We start from the raw sequence: 21,023 nt of genomic DNA, 5'->3' as shown, positions 1-21,023 counted from the left end.
GACAGCAATTTTTTTTAAACTTCCATTATCAATACATGCTTCACTGTGGTGTGGCTATTAGACAGCTTTTATGACTTTCTGGTGCCTTGTTCAAAGAATAAAGATTTCTCTCCAGTAACTATATTGCATCAGGGTCTGTTCATTTTATAGAGTTCTGCCAAGTCTATAATTTCTCTTGACACTTTTCTGTCATATTGTCACAGGTCTCACACGTGTTTAAACAACTGGATGGAAAGTTTGCAAAGAAATCACTGAATATTTATTGATGGTTAAAAGCAAACCAAACATTTATGATCCACCATGTGTTTTGAGGGCTATACTCCAAAGTACAACTTCATTTATTTGATCTCTGGGTAAGTAAAACTCCCAGTTCCCCAAAGGTCCATCATATTCCGAGAGCAATGCAGACAAAGCATTTCTCCCTCATTTATCAAAAAGTCTGTTATCCCAATGAAAAACAAAAATGGAAAATGGGGATTGTCCTGTATTTTTACTTCACCTCTTTCAAACTATGAATAAAAAAGTTCATGCAAGAATATTTGTATGTCACATCAAACCAACGCTAAGAGACACAGCTGATTTTTTTAAGTCTAGAATTTTTATCTGAGCTATACTAACACAGAATGTGTAGTGTTGGATCAGTTGATTGGCCCAAATAGTCTGAATACTGCCTCCAGGTAATCATACATAATGCTTCGGAGCTAAGCAGAATAAAAAACATAACACACCTAGACAATTGTGCAATGTTGTACTTCGCAAAGGAGAGATGCCGGGAGCGGGGGCGGATTCCCTTCAGAATGCTCACAGGGATCAGATTCAAAGGAGAAAGTTATTAAGGGCCAGCTTGTGGCTGGTCATTAAAAGTACATCTATACTGCAATTAGACACCGATGGCTGGCCCAGGCCAGCTGACTTGGGTTCACAACTTGAATTTAAGGGGCTGTTAACTGTGGTGTAGACATTCAGGCGGGGCTCCAGCCAAGCCTGAACATCTACCCTAAGAGGGCACACAATGGTCGGGAGGGCACGTGGAGCCATGAACAGAACTCCTCATACTCCCCAGAGTGGAAGGGCTAACTACCCCAAAAAGAGGAGAAAGGAGCTAGAGCCATGACCCTGCCACCCATAAAACTAAGCAGTGCTGATCAGTCATAGTGAGGAGCACACACTGCCTTCCTTCAGGCTATGGAACTATGTTGCATCCTGTAGGGCACTGGAAGGCCTCCATGAGGTGCAATGCCACCTCCAATGTGGGGCTGTGCTTATGAGGCTCAGGACCCAATCCTACTCCCATCAAAATTAATGGTAAAGAGCCCATTGACTTCAATGGAAGTAGAATCAAGGCCTTAGGCTTCCAACTCTGAAAATCATCATGTCTTGCAGCTGTAATTTACCAAATAATGATGCCTTTAAGGCCTTTCTAAATCAGTGATTCTGGTGACTAAAAGAAACTTCCAAATTTTTTTAAATTAGTGCCATTAGTTCATCTGCAGACCTCTCTCCTAGTCCCATGTTATATATCAGAGCTTCATGAAAACAAACCGTAAGTGCCACATAAAACTTCAGATAAGTTACCGTCTCCTCTTCCTACCACAGAAGAGAGACAGGATTTGAAGTTTACATGTGAAGAATGGTGGTGATTCCCTGCAAGTTTTCATACGTGCATGTATACTTTTATTTTCTTCCATAAAATGACAAAAACTAAATCTAGCAGTTCTTATGCACACAAAATAACCATTGACTTCAGCATCATATCCTCTTACTCTACAAATACATCTGAGTTTGTAAACTTTAATGACAGTTCAACAAAACAAAAGAATGTAAAAAGTTTCTTACCTCCCAACCGTAAATGGGATCTTTCAGATTTGACTGCTGCTCTCCTACGTATGGCCCAAATTTTTCACCTACTTCAATCTTCCTTTTGGTCCATATTCCTAATCCTGCTCCAGGAACATTTGACTCTCGGAGCTCAAACTCTGAAGGAACGGGAATATTATCGGGAATGTATATGGGAGCCTTGTAAGGAGACCCCTCCTTTGGTGTGAATGCTTCACTGGATGTTGCTGGAGAAGATGGCTCTTGGACACTGAGGGACAGTTTACTAGCCTCTCCGTCAGCCTCTGACATTTCCTCCAAAGGAACTTCAGGGAAGCTTTCATATAAACATTCATCACCTGAAAATGAATCCACATGTTAGGGACTGTACTAGCCAAATGTGCTGAAGGGTTTTGTACTTTAAACCCTTTTAACTTGTACATTAAGCAGAAAAGGCAGTTTGCTGGTTCTACGGCACCTTTATCAATTGCTAATACTGTGTAGAGCTTCATCCTGAGAGGTGCTGAGCAACCTCTCTGTTGTGGAACTGTGTATGTTCAGCACCTCTCAGAAGCAGACCCGAGGGGCTCTTACCATCCAAAGTAGTTTGCACACTTGTACACAAGCACTGTCAGCAGTGAATGAATTACATACACATGTATATAATAAGCAAACCCAGTTGCCCAATATGGTCTGCACATGGCACCTTAAACAATTTCCTCTTTGAAATTACTATTGAAAACTGGTGCTTATAAATCACAAATAAAATCTCAGCCAAACGAAAACTGGGAAGGCTTTACTGGACTTTCTTTCACTAAGGGGACAATGGTTCAGATTCAATCTAAATTATGGGGCAAAAAATGTGGTGGCCTCAGATTAGTCTTTAGAAGAGAAGCAGCCCACCATGCAACTGCTGGCCAGATCCTCAGCTGATGTAAATCAACCTAGCACCAATGACTTCAATGGAATTACAGCAAATTACACCTACTGAGGATCTGGCCCAAAGAGTCACAACACAAGGGGCATGATTCACCACAGCTCACATCATAATATTCAAGTAGTCCTTCCCCATGTTCAAAAAGTCAATTTTTCTTCCAAGAAAACTATTTAGGTCCTAGTTCAACAAGGTACTTAAGCACAGGGCTAACTTTAAGCACGTGTTTTAGCACTGTCACACACTGAATGTTTTTCCACTGATAAAATGTCATCTATCATGCCTTTATTACATATTACCTAACAATTTTATGTCTACATTTTCAAGATTCTGCCACTTGTGACAACAAACATTGGGGCATAACAAATCATTTGAATACATCATCCCTGGCATGTACCAGATGCTTTATCTGCAGGCAATATATTAACAGCCCTGAATTGTTTTTCTTCCTCTAATACGGAGCTAACTAAGGTCACACAGACATCATACAGAAGTTCAGCTACCCATTTCCCTAGGCTTTGTTTTGGCAAATTTCATCTGCGCTCTAAATAATTGGACCCCCCATATCAACTAGTTTGTTTATCACTTTTCTAAGGACCATCCTTCAGAGAAGTGTAAAATCCATGGATTAATTCAATCACCGGGATGCTAGACAAATGCATAGAAGGATTTTTCATCATTGTTTCTGTTTCAAAAATCTGTTCTTTGGGAGCTCAGGTTGAGTGGAGCTCAGCAGGGATGGCCTGATCCTGAAGGCTGCTAAGGACTGATGAAAGAGCTGCCGAGAGGCAAAGTACTAGCATTCGACACTAGCTGTTTGCTTAGCATCTGCACAGAGGCTGCTGAGGGCTTTATACTACTCCAACTGACATTCGTGGCAAAACTCCCATGAACTCTAAAAGGAACAGGATCAGGCCTATGACCGTGCTGCGCTGAGTAGAGAGGAAGAGAGGCCATGAGAGGGACAGGAATCAAGATGTGGTCAGAGTGCAATGGTTAACTTCAGTCCTCTGCATTGAAATGACCTGCCTAGCAGTCATATTTTATGATATTTCTGTTGCACCTTCAAGTGCCACTTTGCCTAAGCATGCAGAAGAGCTGAGTTTAGGAGAAAGCAAGAGCAGTGGTGGCTATGAACCACAGTCACAGAAACATCTCCAAAATTCCCATGAAGTTGTGTCACTCAGAGTGCTCCTCAGTGCTCCATGGCATCTGCTGGGACCGCTGGGCTCACTGCTATGTAGCACCCTTCCCTTCCAATTACTTAATATTATCTATTTAGATTGCAGCAATGCCCAAAACATTCCAGGTGTTGCAAAGACAGAGAAAGGCACAATCCCTGCCCCAAAGAGCACAAAGATAGATGAGAGGTGGGGAAAAGGAAATCACATAAAAGGAGAGTGATCAGGGTGACAATAGCACATGGCTTGTGAGCAATGGCAAAGATTCTCAAAGAGGCCTGAGGGAATTAGGCAACTAAATCCCGTGAATTTCCCTAAGATAAGGATGCCTAACTCCCCTGTCAGTTTGTTGCTCCCCACTTCACAGTTAAATACTACATTCCTACCCCTCATGCTCCCTCCTTGAACCTACCCACTCTGCTTTCCTCCACACCAGTTCCCACCCTCAATTTGAGTATCCCAGAACTCCTTCCTTCCGCAGCACAAAGGAGCAGTGCATGCAATTCACTCTGCATAAATGAACTCAATACCCTTTATTCCAACTTTCCCAACTTTTGGCCCTGTTACAAAGCACCCTGTCTAGTCACTCCATCAGTGGCTCAGCACTGCTCTCACACAGGTCCCAACAACACTGCTGAATGACTGAGCCTTTAAACCTTAGCAAGTATTGCACTGCAGATGTGCCATACTCAACTTCTCTCCTCCAGAGCGTGTTTGCTGTTCTCCAGTTAAATTTCCCTTTCAGTCTCAAAAGGCTAAAACCATTCATACCTCTGGTCAAACTGATCTACAGCCTTAAACGTATGGAGCCAGATCCTTAGCTGTTGTCCATTGACTAATGGAGAGATGTCAATGGGACAATTCCAGTTTTACTCTTCTCTAGTCACACCTGTGACCCCCTTCTATGACCAGAAATTGCACACAATGCATAATTTAAAACAAGTTGATTTTACATTTTAAATCCTGTGGTGATGAATTGCACACATGTGGCCTTCTGCCTAAAAGCAGTGTCTGAACTGAATGCCAGGGCATCATTCGCCTAACAAGGGCAATACAATCTAAGAAAAATATTTTAAAAAAACGTTCAAAAGCCAAAAAGCTGAATTTGAAAACCATTTTTTAAAAATCACTTAGATCAGAGCTCCATTTACACCAGCTGAGGACCTGGCCCAGAGTGTCAGAAAATCTGGGGCCTCATTCTGCTCCAACTTACGCCAATGTAAATCAGAAGTAACTCCACAGAAGTCATTGGAGTTACACTGATATAAAACTGCTGTGAGGTCAGAATTGGGCCCCAGGGACTGTGCTTCCAAGTACAATTGTCTATACAAATAGCCAACCACTCACACATACAGTGCTGCAATTTGAAATTTCAAGCAGGACTCCTTAAGATCAAATAATTCTCCCCATTAGAAATGGGATGAAATCACTGAGGCCTCTGATAGAGGAATAGAAAAGATTAGGTAATACAGAAGACATTTCCCGCCATCAAATTCCTTGCTGCTGTTTTGCAGTAAAAACATGAAAAAAGCTTCAAAGGAAACCCTGTAGGAAAGGCTAATTGCTACTGAAAGACCAGAGTGGACACCAATGTTTGCACTTTCTGCACTAACTTGCATGCCATCAGGAAACCGCACACGTGGCTGTGTGCTGGGGATGTGCCTGATGAAGCCAGGAGACATCCATGTGCCAAAGCTGACACCATAGCCCTAACCTCTGGGATCTGGGGTTACTTTAAACAGCACGCTGGGCTTCTGTGTGGAACAGGGAGGAGGGGCTGGACTTCCTTCCACTTGGACATATGTTTAGCAGTTTAGCACGCTCTTCCCTTCCAAGGCAATTAAATAATAAGATATAGCCTGTGTAAGAGCCAAAGAAGCTGATGCAGCTACAGCGACCTTACCTTCAGCTGCGGAAGCTGGTGAGTCAAATGCTTGGGGCACACAAGGCAGAGGCAGGCGTGCGGTCAGAAATGCAGTGCGAGGACATTGAGTGGAGCTGTGCCCAGGATGTAGTGATTTAAAAAAAAAGAAGTGGGTCAACCATCCTAAAGTAAACTCCATATTCTCCAAATGAGAAATGAGTAAACTCCATTTACTCTCGACTACACTATTGGCTGTGCCTTTCTACAGGGCCGCCCAGAGTGGGGGCAAGTGGGGCAATTTGCCCCACTTGCCCTGGCCCAGCAGTGGTCCGGGTCTTAGGCAGCGGAGGGCCCTTCAGTGCTGCCGAAGATGCGGAGAGACTGAAGGGCCCCCTGCTGCTGAAATGCTGCCGAAGACCTGGACCACCGCCAGGTGAGTACTAGCGCCGCAGTTCCCCGCTTTGCCCCAGACCCCCTAAATCCTCTGGGTGACCCTGCCTTTCTATGGCTTGAACATCACTTGATCACATGCAGGTGACAAACAGGCATACTGGTGCATTGCATGAATTAATACTAGGGGTGGGCCAAACCAAAGCTCAGGGTACAAAAACACTGAAGGGATTTAAATGTGGATCCTGATCTTGATGTTCTAACTCTTTTCTAATTAATAAAGTCAAGCAAATATCACTGTTTTTCTTTCTCCTTTTCTCAGGCTATGTGACCTTTCTCACTTCAGCCAGTTTCTGCTGTGGCATGCATACACACAAAGCTCCCACTGACATACACATTTATTAGCACACAACTCATAATCTGATCTTGGAGGCACGCATGTAGCCACTAACAGCAGTCAGAAATCAGACTGTTGGTTATTATGGGTGAAGGACATTTACCTAAGCTGGTAGTGAAAGCACCTGGATAACCCACTTCAGAGGCATTTCTAATTCCATTATTTTCCTGGAGCAAGAAGAAATAAGGAATGAGATAAGACTGTAAGTGCCCAGTTCCAATGAAATAGATACAGTCTGGTTCAAACTTGGCTTATTCTATCTGTAGCAACTTCACAATTGTAACAAATACCATCCTTTGTCAGGCTGGGCAGCTTTCAGCGGGATTCAGCTCAACTGCTGGGTAAGAAGAAGCCTGTCATACATCAGAATTTTGGAGCTCTGCTTGTATATTTGAACATGTGTGATGGGAGCCTTTAATACACTGTCACTTTATTAAGGTCCTCTTGGTGACAGTTAAGGATCAGAGTTAGTCATCCCCCTGAGGAAAGCCAGGATGGGCCTGGATGGGCCATGGAAGAATATTTTCAAATGGCACTACAAGGATATAGACTGGGCACTCTTAAGCGACCAGAGTCCTTCCACATTTGTTTGACCCAACATTTCTGTCCAGCTCAGGCAATACTACAGTAATTATTTGTAAGTGTATCTGAAACAAGGCAGGCATTTCCTATTGCGTACAAATGGGACACCTTTATCTAAATTACTGTTTAAACAGGTATTTAAGAAAGGACTGTCACAGGCAGGAACTGATTTATTACAAAACACATTTACTTTAGGTCTAGAGCGGAGGTGGTCAGGAAAAGTTGGCAATCTGGGAGTTAGGCCACATATGAGCCAAGTGGGAGGAATCAGATACCTCTGTGCTCAATAAGGCATAGTTTAGCGGTAGTCTCCTCCATGTCTTTTAATGGAAAGTCAGATAAAGATCCTTGCCTTTAGGAATAGTCCTGTGGATGTGAGGGTCTGGGCTGATAGCTTCAGATATAAAAGAGCCACTGGCCAAGAACTACATTATTTCATACGAAAATATTATCAGCACACATACTGAAAGTGGTTTGTGCCACTCCTTATCCACAGAACTGATCAGCAGAACTGGATATAATCCTTGTTATTTACTATTAACTGTATTGTGGCCTCAAGCTTTTAATCAGGAATCAGGACCCCATTGTGCTAGGCACTGTACAAACACAATAAACAGACAGTCCCTGCCCTGAAGAGTTTACAGTCTGAGTAGAATGTAGACATGCAGTGTTGTAGCCGTGTTGGGCCCAGGACACTAGAGAGACAAGGTGGGTGAGGTAATATCTTTTATTGGACCAGCTTCTGTTGGTGACCTGAAGAAGACCTCTGCGTAAGCCTGAAAGCTTGCCTCTCTCACCAACAAAAGCTAGTCCAATAAAAGATATTACCTCACCCACTTTGTCTCTCTAGAATGCAGATAATAATTCACAGTTAGTTGGAGTTCACAAAAATGGGATATTACCACTGATTAGATTATTGACTGTTAGTTGTGACTAAAGCTTCAGTTCCAATTTTGCATTCTAAGACATAGTTGTTATTAATGGCATCTTAGTACTAACATGCCATTATGAATGGAACAGTATTTTAGGTTCCTTTGTCTAGCTGGCTTAATTCACTTATGCACATAAACTGGTAGTCACTGATTGTTTATTATATATAAACATAAGTTGGGGGCCCTCTGCAGAGGTGCTGGACCTGATTCTGATTTCACATACACTGCTGTTAGTCAACAGTAAGTGCACCGCCTTCCATGGAGGTATACCATTGTAAATCTGGTATAACTATGAGTACAATCCAGCTCATGCTTCTGTTTTGTCTTTAAAATGACACCATGAACTTTACAATAACAGAAATATTTCCCTTATGGTGTTACAAATAACATCTAAGGTTGTTCTGTTTGAAAATACATTTCTCTATTTTTTTTCAGTTTGTTTCTTTTGTACATCTGACAACACTTTCTGTGTAGGCAATCTCACTGTTTCACTGAAGTTTCCCCTGATGTTTGCATAGGGTCTGTCACCCAGCAACAAGAGAAAAGAAAGCATTTTAAAAATAAGAAGTGTAGTTGTAAAACCACAAACATTGTCAGCAAGAATAAGGGCCACATGTATTTAAATCTACTTTTAAATCATTGTTTCATCTGAACCGGTGAAAGAAAAAAAATTTTTCCACAGTCTTCAAATATATTGCTGTTATATACATATATTTGTATTATTTGACCCTAACGCAAATGTTAAAAGCAAATCAAGTTTTGAATAATTTATAAGGCCTGGTTCTGTATCCTTTACCAATATTGAATGGTATTTATGTGAATAGTACTATGAAATTCTATTAAACTATTTGCACGCATAAGTGCTACTTAGCATGAATAACCTTTTGTTAGAGTTTGTTATATATTGTCACATGTTAGCCCACAGGGCCAGATTCTGATCTCAGTTACACTGGTGTAAATCCAGATTAATTACTTTAGACTTACCATCAGTTTATAAATTAGGCCAGTGACTGGCTCGTTGTTAACTGAGGTCCACAGAATTTCTTCAGATTGGTATTAATGTAACAAAGAAAGAAAAATTTGGTCCACAGATTTTAGCATTCCTGTTATACAAATTATCTATGTATTATGAAGCAAGATTATAAACTGCTTTTTCACAACTGATTTGATGCAGCCTCACTTTCCCCCTTGTTGCTACACAACAGAAAGCCATTCTGGCACCAATAACCTCCAACATAAAGAAAATAATTATGCACATCCCACAGAAGAGGGATTTCTAGCTATAGATTGTAGATACAAAGAAATGTGAAAACAGCAATATAAAAGCAGGCAAAGTTAACCATGAGTTTGGTTTGATTTCATACTCGAAGAGTGCAGAAAACAGCTACTTTTTCATGTCCTCCTCTATGGCTTATACTATACATATTAAAATGTGCTTTGTTCTTACAAGATTAAATAGAGGAAGAGAAATAGTGACTTCTGATTCTTCAAGGGTCAGTGTGGGGAAGGTTTAAGTCCTCAGACTACGTCTCATTCAAAAATAATTTTAATTAAAACATAATATGAATAATGCAAAAGGATCCAGTTTTCAGAGTTCCTCTGCATATGAAAAAAAACCCTTCACATTGAGTTGCCTTACATTTACCACATTTTATCTGAGGAAAACATGAAAATTAGTATGTTAGAGAGACGTATGAGTTACTGAAGGAAGAATTAGTATAAAATTTTGAGTACTTTGGAAAAAACATTTATAGGAAAACAAGAAACTCTGTTATACATACTTGAGAGCAGTTGTAGTTTGAGAGAAGACAATTTCAACATCTCTAAGAGGTGGTACTAGACTAGTAGTTAATGCAATGTCATAATGTGTTAACTGCATCAGGAACTATTCGTTGTTTCTGGAAATTGTCAATATCAGCTTGTACAATAACTAGTAGCATTTGGTGCTCTGTGTAGTGTCACTCATGTCTAATTGAGTAACACAATCTAAGGCATTTGATGTGCACCAGACACCGTCTCTTAATTAGGATCCAGTACTGAAAGACTATGGGTCAAACTCTACTTTCATTTATATGGGTACAGCTCTTCTTGATGTCAGCGGAAGTTGCACCTGTATAACTGAGAAGCAAAACTTGGCCCTATGTGTTTCTGCACATTTTCCATATAAATTACAATATTACATGCAGCAACAAAGAATTATAAATATTTGCTGGCAAAAACGGAATTTATTTACAAGTTGAATCTAATTTTATTTAAAGCTCCAGTACAACCATCTTTGGTAGAAATATTTATGTTATCTGTACTTGTGGGCTGCTAGCATCTACTGCAATCATAAACGCTGTTGAAAAATTATTTGCAGTTAGCAGGGTTTAAACTACCCATTATATCACCAGCTAGTGCCTATAAACTTTGGTGCTGGTTGATAAAGTTTCCTCAGTGGAATAAATATATATTTGACTTTCAAAATCTTTGCTGAGATACATACAGGGGACGGAGGCGAATAAGGGAACAGGGAAATGCCACCTGCCAGATTGATATATTATGGAGTAGATCCTCAGCTAGTGTAAATCAATTGGGATACAATGTTTCACACCAGATGGGGATCAAGCCCATATGTATGGAACCTTTCTCTTAAATGAATGATCGCTCAATTTATTGAGCTTAGTGAAATATTAAAATTGAATGAAGCTGCTGTAGTTAATATATACTCATTAGCCTCAATGACCATACTCATTATATGTATCAGGTTCAGAGAAAAAAAGTCTGCTGTGAAATTTTAAGCATTAGGTACAGGCCTCAGTTGGAGGTAGGATAATGGACTTGATAGACCACTATTTTGATCCATAATGTTTTGATCAGTTTGATTGCCGTAGCGGTAAACAGTACACATAGTCTCACATACATTTCTTAAGCTGTTATACTGCTGAAAATTAAGATGTTCAGCTGAAAACTAAGGAAAGGACCCTTTAATTTGAACTGATAAAACAACATCAATATGTGCTTTTAATTTCTCAGTCTAGTAAACTAGGGATAAAATTTAAGTAAATCTCTAATCTGTAATGAGATATAAACAATAATGCACTAGAACAGAAAACTAGTGATGCAAAACAATATTTTTAACTCAAAATTATTACTTAAATCTACAGTATATAAGCCACATGAATGAAACTTTATCGCAATGTAATAAATCAGTGTAACTGAACTTTTTTTTTTTTTTTACACTCATTAGTACATCTCTTCCGTTTTAAACTGAGATGGAATTACATGCCTCTTTCTAACAGAAAACAGTAATAAAAGATGACTATTGCAAATCATAATGAAGACAGATAACAGAGTGAATTATAAAACAAAGGTTATAGATAGAGACTGAGCCTTGTAGAGGTAATGGCTTTTAATTGGATTGAGTTTATCATATTTTCAGAGGTACAGCAGAACCAGAAGAAAGGATTAGAATTATTTCCACGTTTCATTATTTGGCATAATGAGAAAACAGAGGGAGGTCCACAACCCTGATGCGTATGGTAAGCCACAGGAGATGTTTAACATGTCAGTATCTGGTAGTGTACGGTTCTAAGACACAAATGTATTTGCTCCATTATAATGCAGCAAAGTGTAATCACTTGAAAAAAAATGCCAGGTCATGAAGTTTTGTTTGGCAAGGGCACTAAGAATAAAACAGGAGTTTAACCCCTTGCTGCCAACAGTCACTACAGTCCTTGCCCATGAGTACTAATGCATTTGCTTTTAGGAGTTGAGCAAGTCTCACTCTAAGCTCCAAGAAGTTAATGGAAATGATTGGTCAAGGGTCAGCAATCAGAATAAGTTAAAATTCTAGTTACCAAAGAAAAGTGTTTCCACTTGCCCACATAGGTGAGATTCTCTTCTCACTTACACCAGAGTGCAATCCCATTGAATTCATTGATGGGGCACCACAGAAACTTCAAAGGGAATTTGGCCCATACTGCCTGACTCACAAAAGGCCATGCAAGCCATATGTTTAAACTCCAATGGAGTCGAGGTGGGATATGTTACAAGTACTAAAATCACATAGAGCTTGTTGTCTTCTAATGAAGGGATTGATTCTGTATAGTTCAGGTGAAGAGTTTTTTACAGATAAGCACGTGGTGAAAAAAGGGATGAGAGCAAGGGAACAGAGGCCCTAATTAATGAGGTAGAAAGTCCCAGGAATAAGGGGACAAAGGGATGGAAGAAAGCATGAAAACAGTAGTTGGAGAAAGATACAAAAGGATTCTTAAGAGCAGTCCAGGTAGAGCATAGGCAGTGCAAAGCAGGAGGAAATGAGATCTGAGATAAGGATTACCAGATAAGGCGAGTGAGTGACATGGCAGATTTGTTGACAGCAGGGGTCTTTGAGGGTGTTTGAAATGTTGTGTATGAACTGGAATTTACAGAGTTATAAGACATTCTAATTCTTTATTAATATTTAAAAAACAAACTTCTCATGGAAATATAGAAAAACTGACAAAGTAAAAATGCATATTCACCCACTATTCTATCCTCATTCTATACTGGTTCTTATACTGCATGCTTCACCATGGTATCTGAGCTCCTTTTGGTAGCGGACTATTGTGGACTCATTGCCATGATTATAAAATTGTTTTTAGGGGCGGGGGGTATGTGTTATTTTTTGTTTTTTTAAAAGCTTAAGATCAGTAATTACCTACTTTTATTGTTGTTGTTGTATCCCTAGGGTTGGACCCAGGCAAAATATGCCACAAGTACCAGTGAGAGTAGTATGCACCCACCTTTTATTTGTCTATAGGGAGGTTCTGCAGGTGTTTGCTAGAGGTTGCAGGAATTCACCTTCAGAGCTCTCCTAGACATGTAGTATCCATAGTCTACTAAACCTATAGCAGTGCAAGTGGGAAAATGTGCTTGCCATCCCACACATACCTGTTTGTGCAGTATACCCAGGCATGAAGTGTTAATAGTTCACGGTGTTTACTCGGGATAAATTAGCTACAACACAATGGCAACCGACGCTGTTGTACAACCAAATAGACAGCTCTTTAATTATGTTATTACACTGAGAGAGTCTTAATTATATTTGGATGTCACTGTGATACAATGTAGTTAAGTCCTTGAAACCCTAATAGAAACAGCGGTAACCAATACACTAATCAGAAAAAGTACCAAATAATTCATCATATAATGCTGTCCACTGGAAAAGCACTAGGGCCTGTCAAGAGTACTTTCCAGCATTCATTTGTAGGGGAAATTCAAACTCACAATCTTCCCTGCAAGTTCTAGCTACTTCTCAGCAGACGGCACTATAGCCGTATCTCTGCAAGGTCATAACAATAATAAACAGAACATACTTAGCTGATTGGAAAAGTCATGAATCTTAAGAAGAGCCTATCCTTCATACTATAGATGGGGATATATTCTGTCTTACTGGAGTACATTAAGTATATTTATATCTGGTTTTGTATGGCTCAAAGGTGATCATATTTTCAAAACCAAAAGCAGGAACACTTCCCACACCACTTTTTTGGATTGTGAAATACTCAGTAAAAAATACACTTTTTTTAAACGCAGACTAGTTGCACGCAGGTTTTTTTTTAGTGCATACTAGTTGCAAACTAATGCAAACAGTTTGCAAAATCCAGCTCTAACTCACTGAGCTACTTAACTGTCCTTATCTCTTCCCTGCAAATCTTAATCAACAGGGTATTCTTGTTGGTTGCCTCCGGACTTTTCTCTTATTGAGCTTTGCTCCCTAGGTTTCTAAATTCACTACATTTTTTTCCCTAGAATGTAACACTATTGTATGTGCAATACATGTCAGTATTTCTTAATTTAGGCCCAATTCCACTTCTTGTTGGGATTTTTTTGTTTGTTTTTATTTTAGTGGGTTTTTGTTTTGTTTTGTTTTTTCAGTTTTCCCTGAAAATCTTTAGGTTCCTCCTCTATTTCTTGCCCATTGTTTCCTTTCTCACCATCCCCCCCTTTTTTCACATTTCCATTTTGTCACTGAAAAAGTGGTAAAAAAAGAAAAAATATAGAAAAAGTGGCAACAAATCCTAATACCCCTCAAACACCTAATACCCCCTCCCCTGCATATTAATGTTTTTGGTTTTTCACTAAAGATACTGCACAATTTCAAAAGAAATGAATTTTTTTGCAGAAATTAAGTAAATCCAGGACAGTCTCTCCTCCTTATCATAAAGTTGTTGTTATGTAATTTAGGAAATTCTTTGATGTATGTTTATTTGTGGGGGGGGGAGTTACTCAATAATTACATGAATATTTAAATTCTCCCCCTCCCCCGGGTCTGGCTACCAAATGGTTTTTAGTACTTCATGAGCTTGTTCAAGAGTTTTCGTTTCTTGCTCACCTCACCTCCTGCTGGGCTGTAACGGATGCTCATGGGTGTCCTTTATTTTACGATTCTTTATGTACTTGGCCAAAAAAATTATTCATCACCACACTCTTCAAGGTACTCTCACTATATGCTTCACTAGTTAGCATCACTTTATCTATTTCAGACATATAGTGACATCTCTCCCTTTACTTCACCTTTTTCTCTCTCTCCTATAGTGAACTAATTATATTCATTTGTACCAACATTCCAGGACTGAAAATCCCTCCGTTAAATTAAGTTACAATTATGCCCACTGAATCTTAATCTCTATCTGTATTATTTCTAGCTCTTGTCACTTACAGAGCTGAGGAAAAGATCATATAAATGGAGGGGGGTTGCCAAAAAATGCAGATACAGGTCACCCAAAACTATTCCTCTTTTTATTTTACTTCCAGAAATGTCAAAACGTTGTTTCAGAATTTCCAGAATGAAATGTTACAACTTTTTGTTTCAGAAAGATGTTTCATTTTGAAGTTTCCCTAAATTTTATTTTAAAAAACCACTCCAAAACATTTTAAAAGCCTGAAAATGAAATGTTTAATTTCAGGCTAAACAAAATGTTTTGTTCAACTGAAAGCAAACAATTTTTGAATTTTTTATTCTGCTGTGAAATTTAAAAAACGTTTGTTTCCATTCAATCTAAAACATTTTTTTTTAATTTTTCAGTTCAGCCACTGAACTGAATAATCTGTTATTCACCCAGCTCTGTTCATTTGTGCCTCATGTTCCTTGTATTCGGATGCAAACTCTTTGGATCCTCACACACCAATGCTTTTCTCATTCTTCATCAGGGCACCTTTGTCTTCTACCTTACTTTGCACATTGGAAATGCACTAAATTCCTGATTACTTCAGCAAAACAAAAGATTCCTCTTCTTTCATCAAAGTATCAGAAGCCCCAGCACAAGCCACTGGCTTCTTTATCACAGATTCTTCAAATGTTGCAGACTACAGGAAAGGTTCTGATTGCAGTATATAGCAAAGAATAAAACTCAGCAAAAACAGCTGGAGAGAAAAGCCAGTTGAGAAGGTATTTCCATACACACAGGAAATAAAGGGATGAAAACCTTCCTCAGCTCTTTCTTAACTGGTCTGAAAGGCAGTGTGTTCTGTTGGACCTAACACACATGGTAGTCACAAGCACCTGGATTCTAAGTGAAGCTGTGCCACTAGTTCACACTCACGAACTAGATCAAGTCACAACCTATAAGGTTTCTAATTTTGAACAGGGACATAATACTACTTATACGTCTACACTTTGAGCCGGAGATGTAGATTCCAGCTCAAGGAGACGTACCTGCACTAGCTCTGATCAAGCAGCACGACCAGTGTTTTCCTCAGAAGGATATTGTGATGATTAGTTAATGACTCTCTGGTGCTCTGAAGATGTAAACAGTATGGTATGTAAGTGCTAAGTATTACTCTGCTAGCTATGGTCCAAATCACGTAAGAGTAACCAATGTTTGGCAATGTCTAGAGCTTGATTCTGATCATGCTCATGCCGGTGTAAATCAAGAACAGACTCACTGAAATCAATAGTGTGAAACCAAAATCAGGGCCAAAATCAGTTAACAAGTTTGATCTATTTTGATTTACAAAGTGGGGTGGCAGTAGGCATGGTAGCTAGTTTATTTTATATGGCTTTCAGGACAACATTTCAAACATTTTATGGTTATTAATTGATATATTCACCGTAAAGAAAGCTAACTGCTAATATAATTTATTCCATTCTTTGTTTCAGGCCTTGAATCACTTTTTACCAAGCTGTTGGTTTTGGAGAAGCCGAGAGACCTTTGTAAGCTGCTAAGAGGGAGTAATAAAAGAGCATTTAAAAGGCTTCTGGTTCATCCCAATAACTTGGAAGCTCGTTTGATAAACAATATTTTTTCAGACTGGACAGTCTTCATAAGTTTTATTGTTATTCATGTGCAGTTTGACATATGACACCTTAAATAAATATTAAGAATTTTAGTGGACCAAATTCAGTCCTGATGTAATCAAATGCCACTCCATTATAGAATTTGGCTTGTACAGTGCTTTCTGTCCCAAAGGATTCCAAAATACTCTATAACCTCAAACTGATACAGTTATTATATAGAGTAATTCTATTCAAGATTTTACACTACTGCAAACTAATCTTATTAGAAAGAGTATTTAACTATATATTTATTTATATTTAAATACTGTTTATAATAAAACAAGATAGTGTGCGTGTGTGTGTGTAAAAAAGTAAAAATACATTGTTTTGCTCATATTAAAAAATTCTCACAACCATTTTTATTGAGAGGCTGTAATGCCTCCATTCAGTAGAAACTGGTTATAATGGTCAGTGCAATTAGCAAACCCTAGAGACTAAGATTAGAGAGACAAGGTGGGTGAGGTGAGGTTATGTACAGTAAGACTGAGCAACACCTTCAACTATAAGACACTTTTTCAGTAGCTTATAACTTTGCCAAACTTAACTATTCAGGCTGAAATTTTCTATTCTGGGTGTGGGGGTGTGTATGTATATATGTATAAAATGGTATAGGTATACTTGGTCCTGTCTCAGTGAAAGGACTTGATGTCTAGAGGTCCCTTCCAGCCCGACATTTTTCTGATGCTATAAAGGGCCAGTCCTACATGTTTACTCCCAGTCAGAGTTTTGCCCAAGTAAGGATTGCAGAGTCGGCCCAATGTCATTGCTGGTCCAGCTACATTAGCTGTAACAGTGATGCAGTCAAAATAAATACTATTTGTTGTTTAAAGTGCAAGTCCTAGCAACTTCTTTAACAGGAGCATTTGGTAGCTGACACATCTATGGATGTTTTAAATCATAAGGGCATCTACTCTATTCTGTTTTTCATGTGTTTGTGTGAGAAGTTCTTTGTCATTTCAGACCCACCTGTCTGAGAACATAGAAATCAAAAACAGGAGTAACTCTCGAATTTCACCTCAATTTAATCCATCACAGAAAGCGCACTGTATAAAAAAAACACCAGGACATTTAAACAAAGTGACACAGATCATCAGCAGATCAACCGAAAATGACAGCTCAATCAAACAAATGTATGTTGAGAATTTCCACAGGGCAGCTCTAGCTGAAGCCAAACCAAATTTGTTTAGTATACATAAGTTAGCTGCTTAGAAACATTCAGTATGCTGCTAGCCAGACGATGACTTGCCTAGATAAACATCTATATAACCAAATATCCCCATCCGTGAAAGTGTTAGCAGAGTTTTGATGCATTCTCCTAGTCCCTTAAAAATATTATTTCACTCCAGTTCCAACCCATCCATATGGCATGTATATAAAAATAACTAAACACAGCTTTTAAAAAACGTTATGAGCACCAAAAGAGAGCAAAAACTCTATAACCCTGATGGAGTGCTACTGTCAACCAATAAATTCACTAAGCGGCATTAAGGTGGATTGCAAATTATGAGCTTAGGAAGCACCAGAGAAATGTGCACATCCTATGCCATATATCAAATATGGGAGGCGTGGGATTTGTCTGATTCTTCTTTAAGGCACAGTTCTCCCACAGTAACAGTCTAGAGTTCTTATAGGTGACTAAAATACATGTAAAGTTAGGCCAAAATTAGACACCTAAATAAAAGTGGCCCGATATAGAGATGCTGAGCACTCACTGAAGTCAGTGGGAGTTGGGGGTGTTTAAAACCTCTGGAAATCAACCCAAATGATATGGGTAAAATCCTTGCTTCACTGAAATCAATGGCAAAACATCAACTGACTTCTGTGGAGCTAGGCACCTAAATATGGACTTATGAATAGACTAGTAAAGAGCAGAAAAAGTGATCTGGACAGCTAATTTATATTGCAGTGTAAGTTATAATTATGCACATTTCAAGGAAGGTTCTACTTTATTTTTATTTGATATCTGCTCTTCAAACGTTTGTCAAACGAGAATGATAATGAAGCATCTTTTCCAATGGACATCTGTTTACTATTTAACTTCCACAAGGAGAATATTTACAAAAAAAAAATGCAGCAAATTGGAAGGCATGAGGTGCTCATTCCTCTTGTCATGTTCACATGAAAATCAGAGCTTTGTGTGTTTATACTGAAGAGTGAATGGAAGTTTAGGGGTTTGCTGTGGCATATTTCTTATCCAAGTGACACACCAGAGATGGATAATGAAATAACTGACCCCTTAACAGCTCTGTACCCAACATAAATGCTGCGTGCATAAGAGAGGTCCAAAACTATTAGCTACATATGAGGATTCATTTGTAACTATAATTTTGACTCCAGCATTCAGTGCTGCTGCCATCTCCTACTGTCTCCACCACAGCATGAAGAGTCAGCCTGTCCCTGGGCCTAATGCAGATGTGTGGTGTGACGCAAGGAGCTTCCATTGTCCATCCCCTTTTTGCACCACACAAAAGCGATAAGGTCATGAGTTGCCAATTTTGGTTCGACATTTTCCTGGAGGTTTCAGCACATGACATAATCTTTAATTAAAGATTAATCTTCAATTCCTGGAGACTCCAGGACAATCCTGGAAGCTTGGCAACTCTAGACACAAGGATAATTTCAGACCCTGTTCTTTTGAGAGTGCAGGGACTGTTCTCTTTATGCATCCCCATGCAGTAGGCACTGAAAGGTGTAGGGAGGAGTGGAGACAGAACCCTCCTGCATCTCCCTCTAGGCTGGTGCAACTCTGCACTGCCCCCTATTGAAGTCTGTAGGTAAATGACAATCTGGCCCAAAGAGGTAGATGGGGAGCCTAATTCTGGGCTCACTTAGAATCAGGAGTGATTAGTGAAGCTAGTGGAGCTTCAGTGGAGTGAAGCTGGCGTGAGAGAAGAATCAGACCTCAAAGATGAGTAAGGCAAATAAACAAAGCTTGATTCTTTGCTGAACTAGTGTGAGAGAGAAAAGTATTAGTGATGCATAACAAAGTGTTGATATCCTGTAGTCCTATTGCCACCTGAAATATATTATTAGTGTTGCAGTTTACGACACTGCCAACTCCCATGATTTTATCATGAGTTCCACAATATTTGGTGCTTATATTAAGGCCCCAGGTGCTGGAGGCTTGGGAAACAAGAATCTCAGCTTTCATTTTTTTTAAAATGAAATTTCTAGCCCTTACAGCTGCAGGGGAAATGCTTGGAAATGTGAACCCTAATGGTTCCTACACCAGAAAGCAAATAAAAAGCATGCAAAATGTATTATTTTTTAATGTCCATGATTGTTTTAGCCAGTCTGAGTATTTTGGGGAGCCTGACTCATGATTTTTTAATGTTTGTGGTTGGAGATATCATTTCATTTATAAAACAACTCCTCCCTGCCATGTCACCAAGAAAGCTGTCCACTGATTTCTAACAAACAGAAAGAAAACCCCAATGTGATCAAAGGTAAACTAACTAAAAATCAGAGATGGTCCCGAGTGGCAAAGTTTGGATCTGGATCTAAACCTGACTTCTGCCAAAGTTCAGGATGAGGAAGACGGTGTTTGGATCCCGGGCTCAAGTTTTGGTCTATTTCCATTAAAAACTAGAAAAACAAACCTTGGACATACATCACTGGAGGAAAGAGAGAGGGGAGTACCGTGAAGGAAATCTATGTGTATGAGACCCAGGCTAGCGTTCATGTGCTCTGCTACACATAGAGTTATGTAGTATGTTGCCACACTTGCCTGACCAAAGATTTCCAGTAGGCATTCTCTTTTTAAAGCAGGAATTTTCACATATCTGGCAACAAAAAGCTACATTTTCACTTGCTGCTGTTTCCCAGAGCACAAAAGAGCCACCTGACGACATGACGCAGACATCACAACATTCAAAGGAGACATTGCTTTTGATTATGCATAACTATTCTTTTCCTTTCCCCTGCCACTGCAGTTGAAAACAACAAAAAACAAAACAGGCTGAAGACATAAGCACAACAGGGAAGATCTAAACAACAAGAAATGATTGTGAAAGTTAAACCACACAAAAACAAAGGAAACTGTAATTCCAAAGAAACCAACCAAAACAAAACAAAATAGGAAAGGAAACTCAAACAACTAACTCCAGAAAATCCAGAGTAAACAAATCAAGGATCTTTTACGTTTTCTTTGCTTTCTCTTTCTGAGCTTCCAAGTATCTTCAAAGTGTATGTCAGACTCATGGGAGACGTTAAACCACAAAGTCAGCAAACCAACTTGGATGATCTGTATATCAGGCTTGGCTTCTAGTGTCTTCTTTCTAATGGAGCCTTTCCCCAACTCACACAGCCAGATGTGAGCTGTATTTACTAGCTCACCAAACAGCACATGCTTTGATTTGGTTAGGGAGGGTCGGGTAGAGGGTTAGAGGCAGGGCTGCAGATTTTTCGGGGCATTTTTGATCCTATATCATGGAGCAGTCACAGTAAATTTAGTAAAAGTCAGAGGCTCAGAAGGAAATGCTGTATAAAGGCACTTCAATTTACAGTGAGGGGCCACATGGGGGACAAGGCAGACCCTACCCTCAGGGGCAGGGCTGGAGAGCATGCCCACCCCTCACTCACTCTGCAGCAATGGTTTCTGTCCCATGTGGCTGGCCCAGCTCCCCA

At 39.5% G+C, this 21,023-nt stretch overlaps 1 protein-coding gene across 6 annotated transcripts in view; it reads right to left on the bottom strand.

Annotated features, from left to right (window-relative positions):
• Positions 1-21,023, bottom strand: part of MECOM (MDS1 and EVI1 complex locus) — a 480,335-nt gene that overhangs the window by 266,908 nt on the left and 192,404 nt on the right. For all 6 annotated transcript variants that reach the window (XM_075068406.1, XM_075068408.1, XM_075068410.1 and 3 more), the window contains exon 2: positions 1,837-2,174. In XM_075068406.1, the coding sequence (XP_074924507.1) occupies positions 1,837-2,174 (338 nt within the window). The remainder of the gene's footprint in view (positions 1-1,836; positions 2,175-21,023) is intronic.

Source organism: Chelonoidis abingdonii, chromosome 8 (assembly GCF_003597395.2).
Source record: "Chelonoidis abingdonii isolate Lonesome George chromosome 8, CheloAbing_2.0, whole genome shotgun sequence".
NCBI lineage: Eukaryota > Metazoa > Chordata > Testudines > Testudinidae > Chelonoidis > Chelonoidis abingdonii.
The sequence above is the reverse complement of the archived record's forward strand: the minus strand, read 5'-3'. Positions and strand labels throughout refer to the sequence as shown.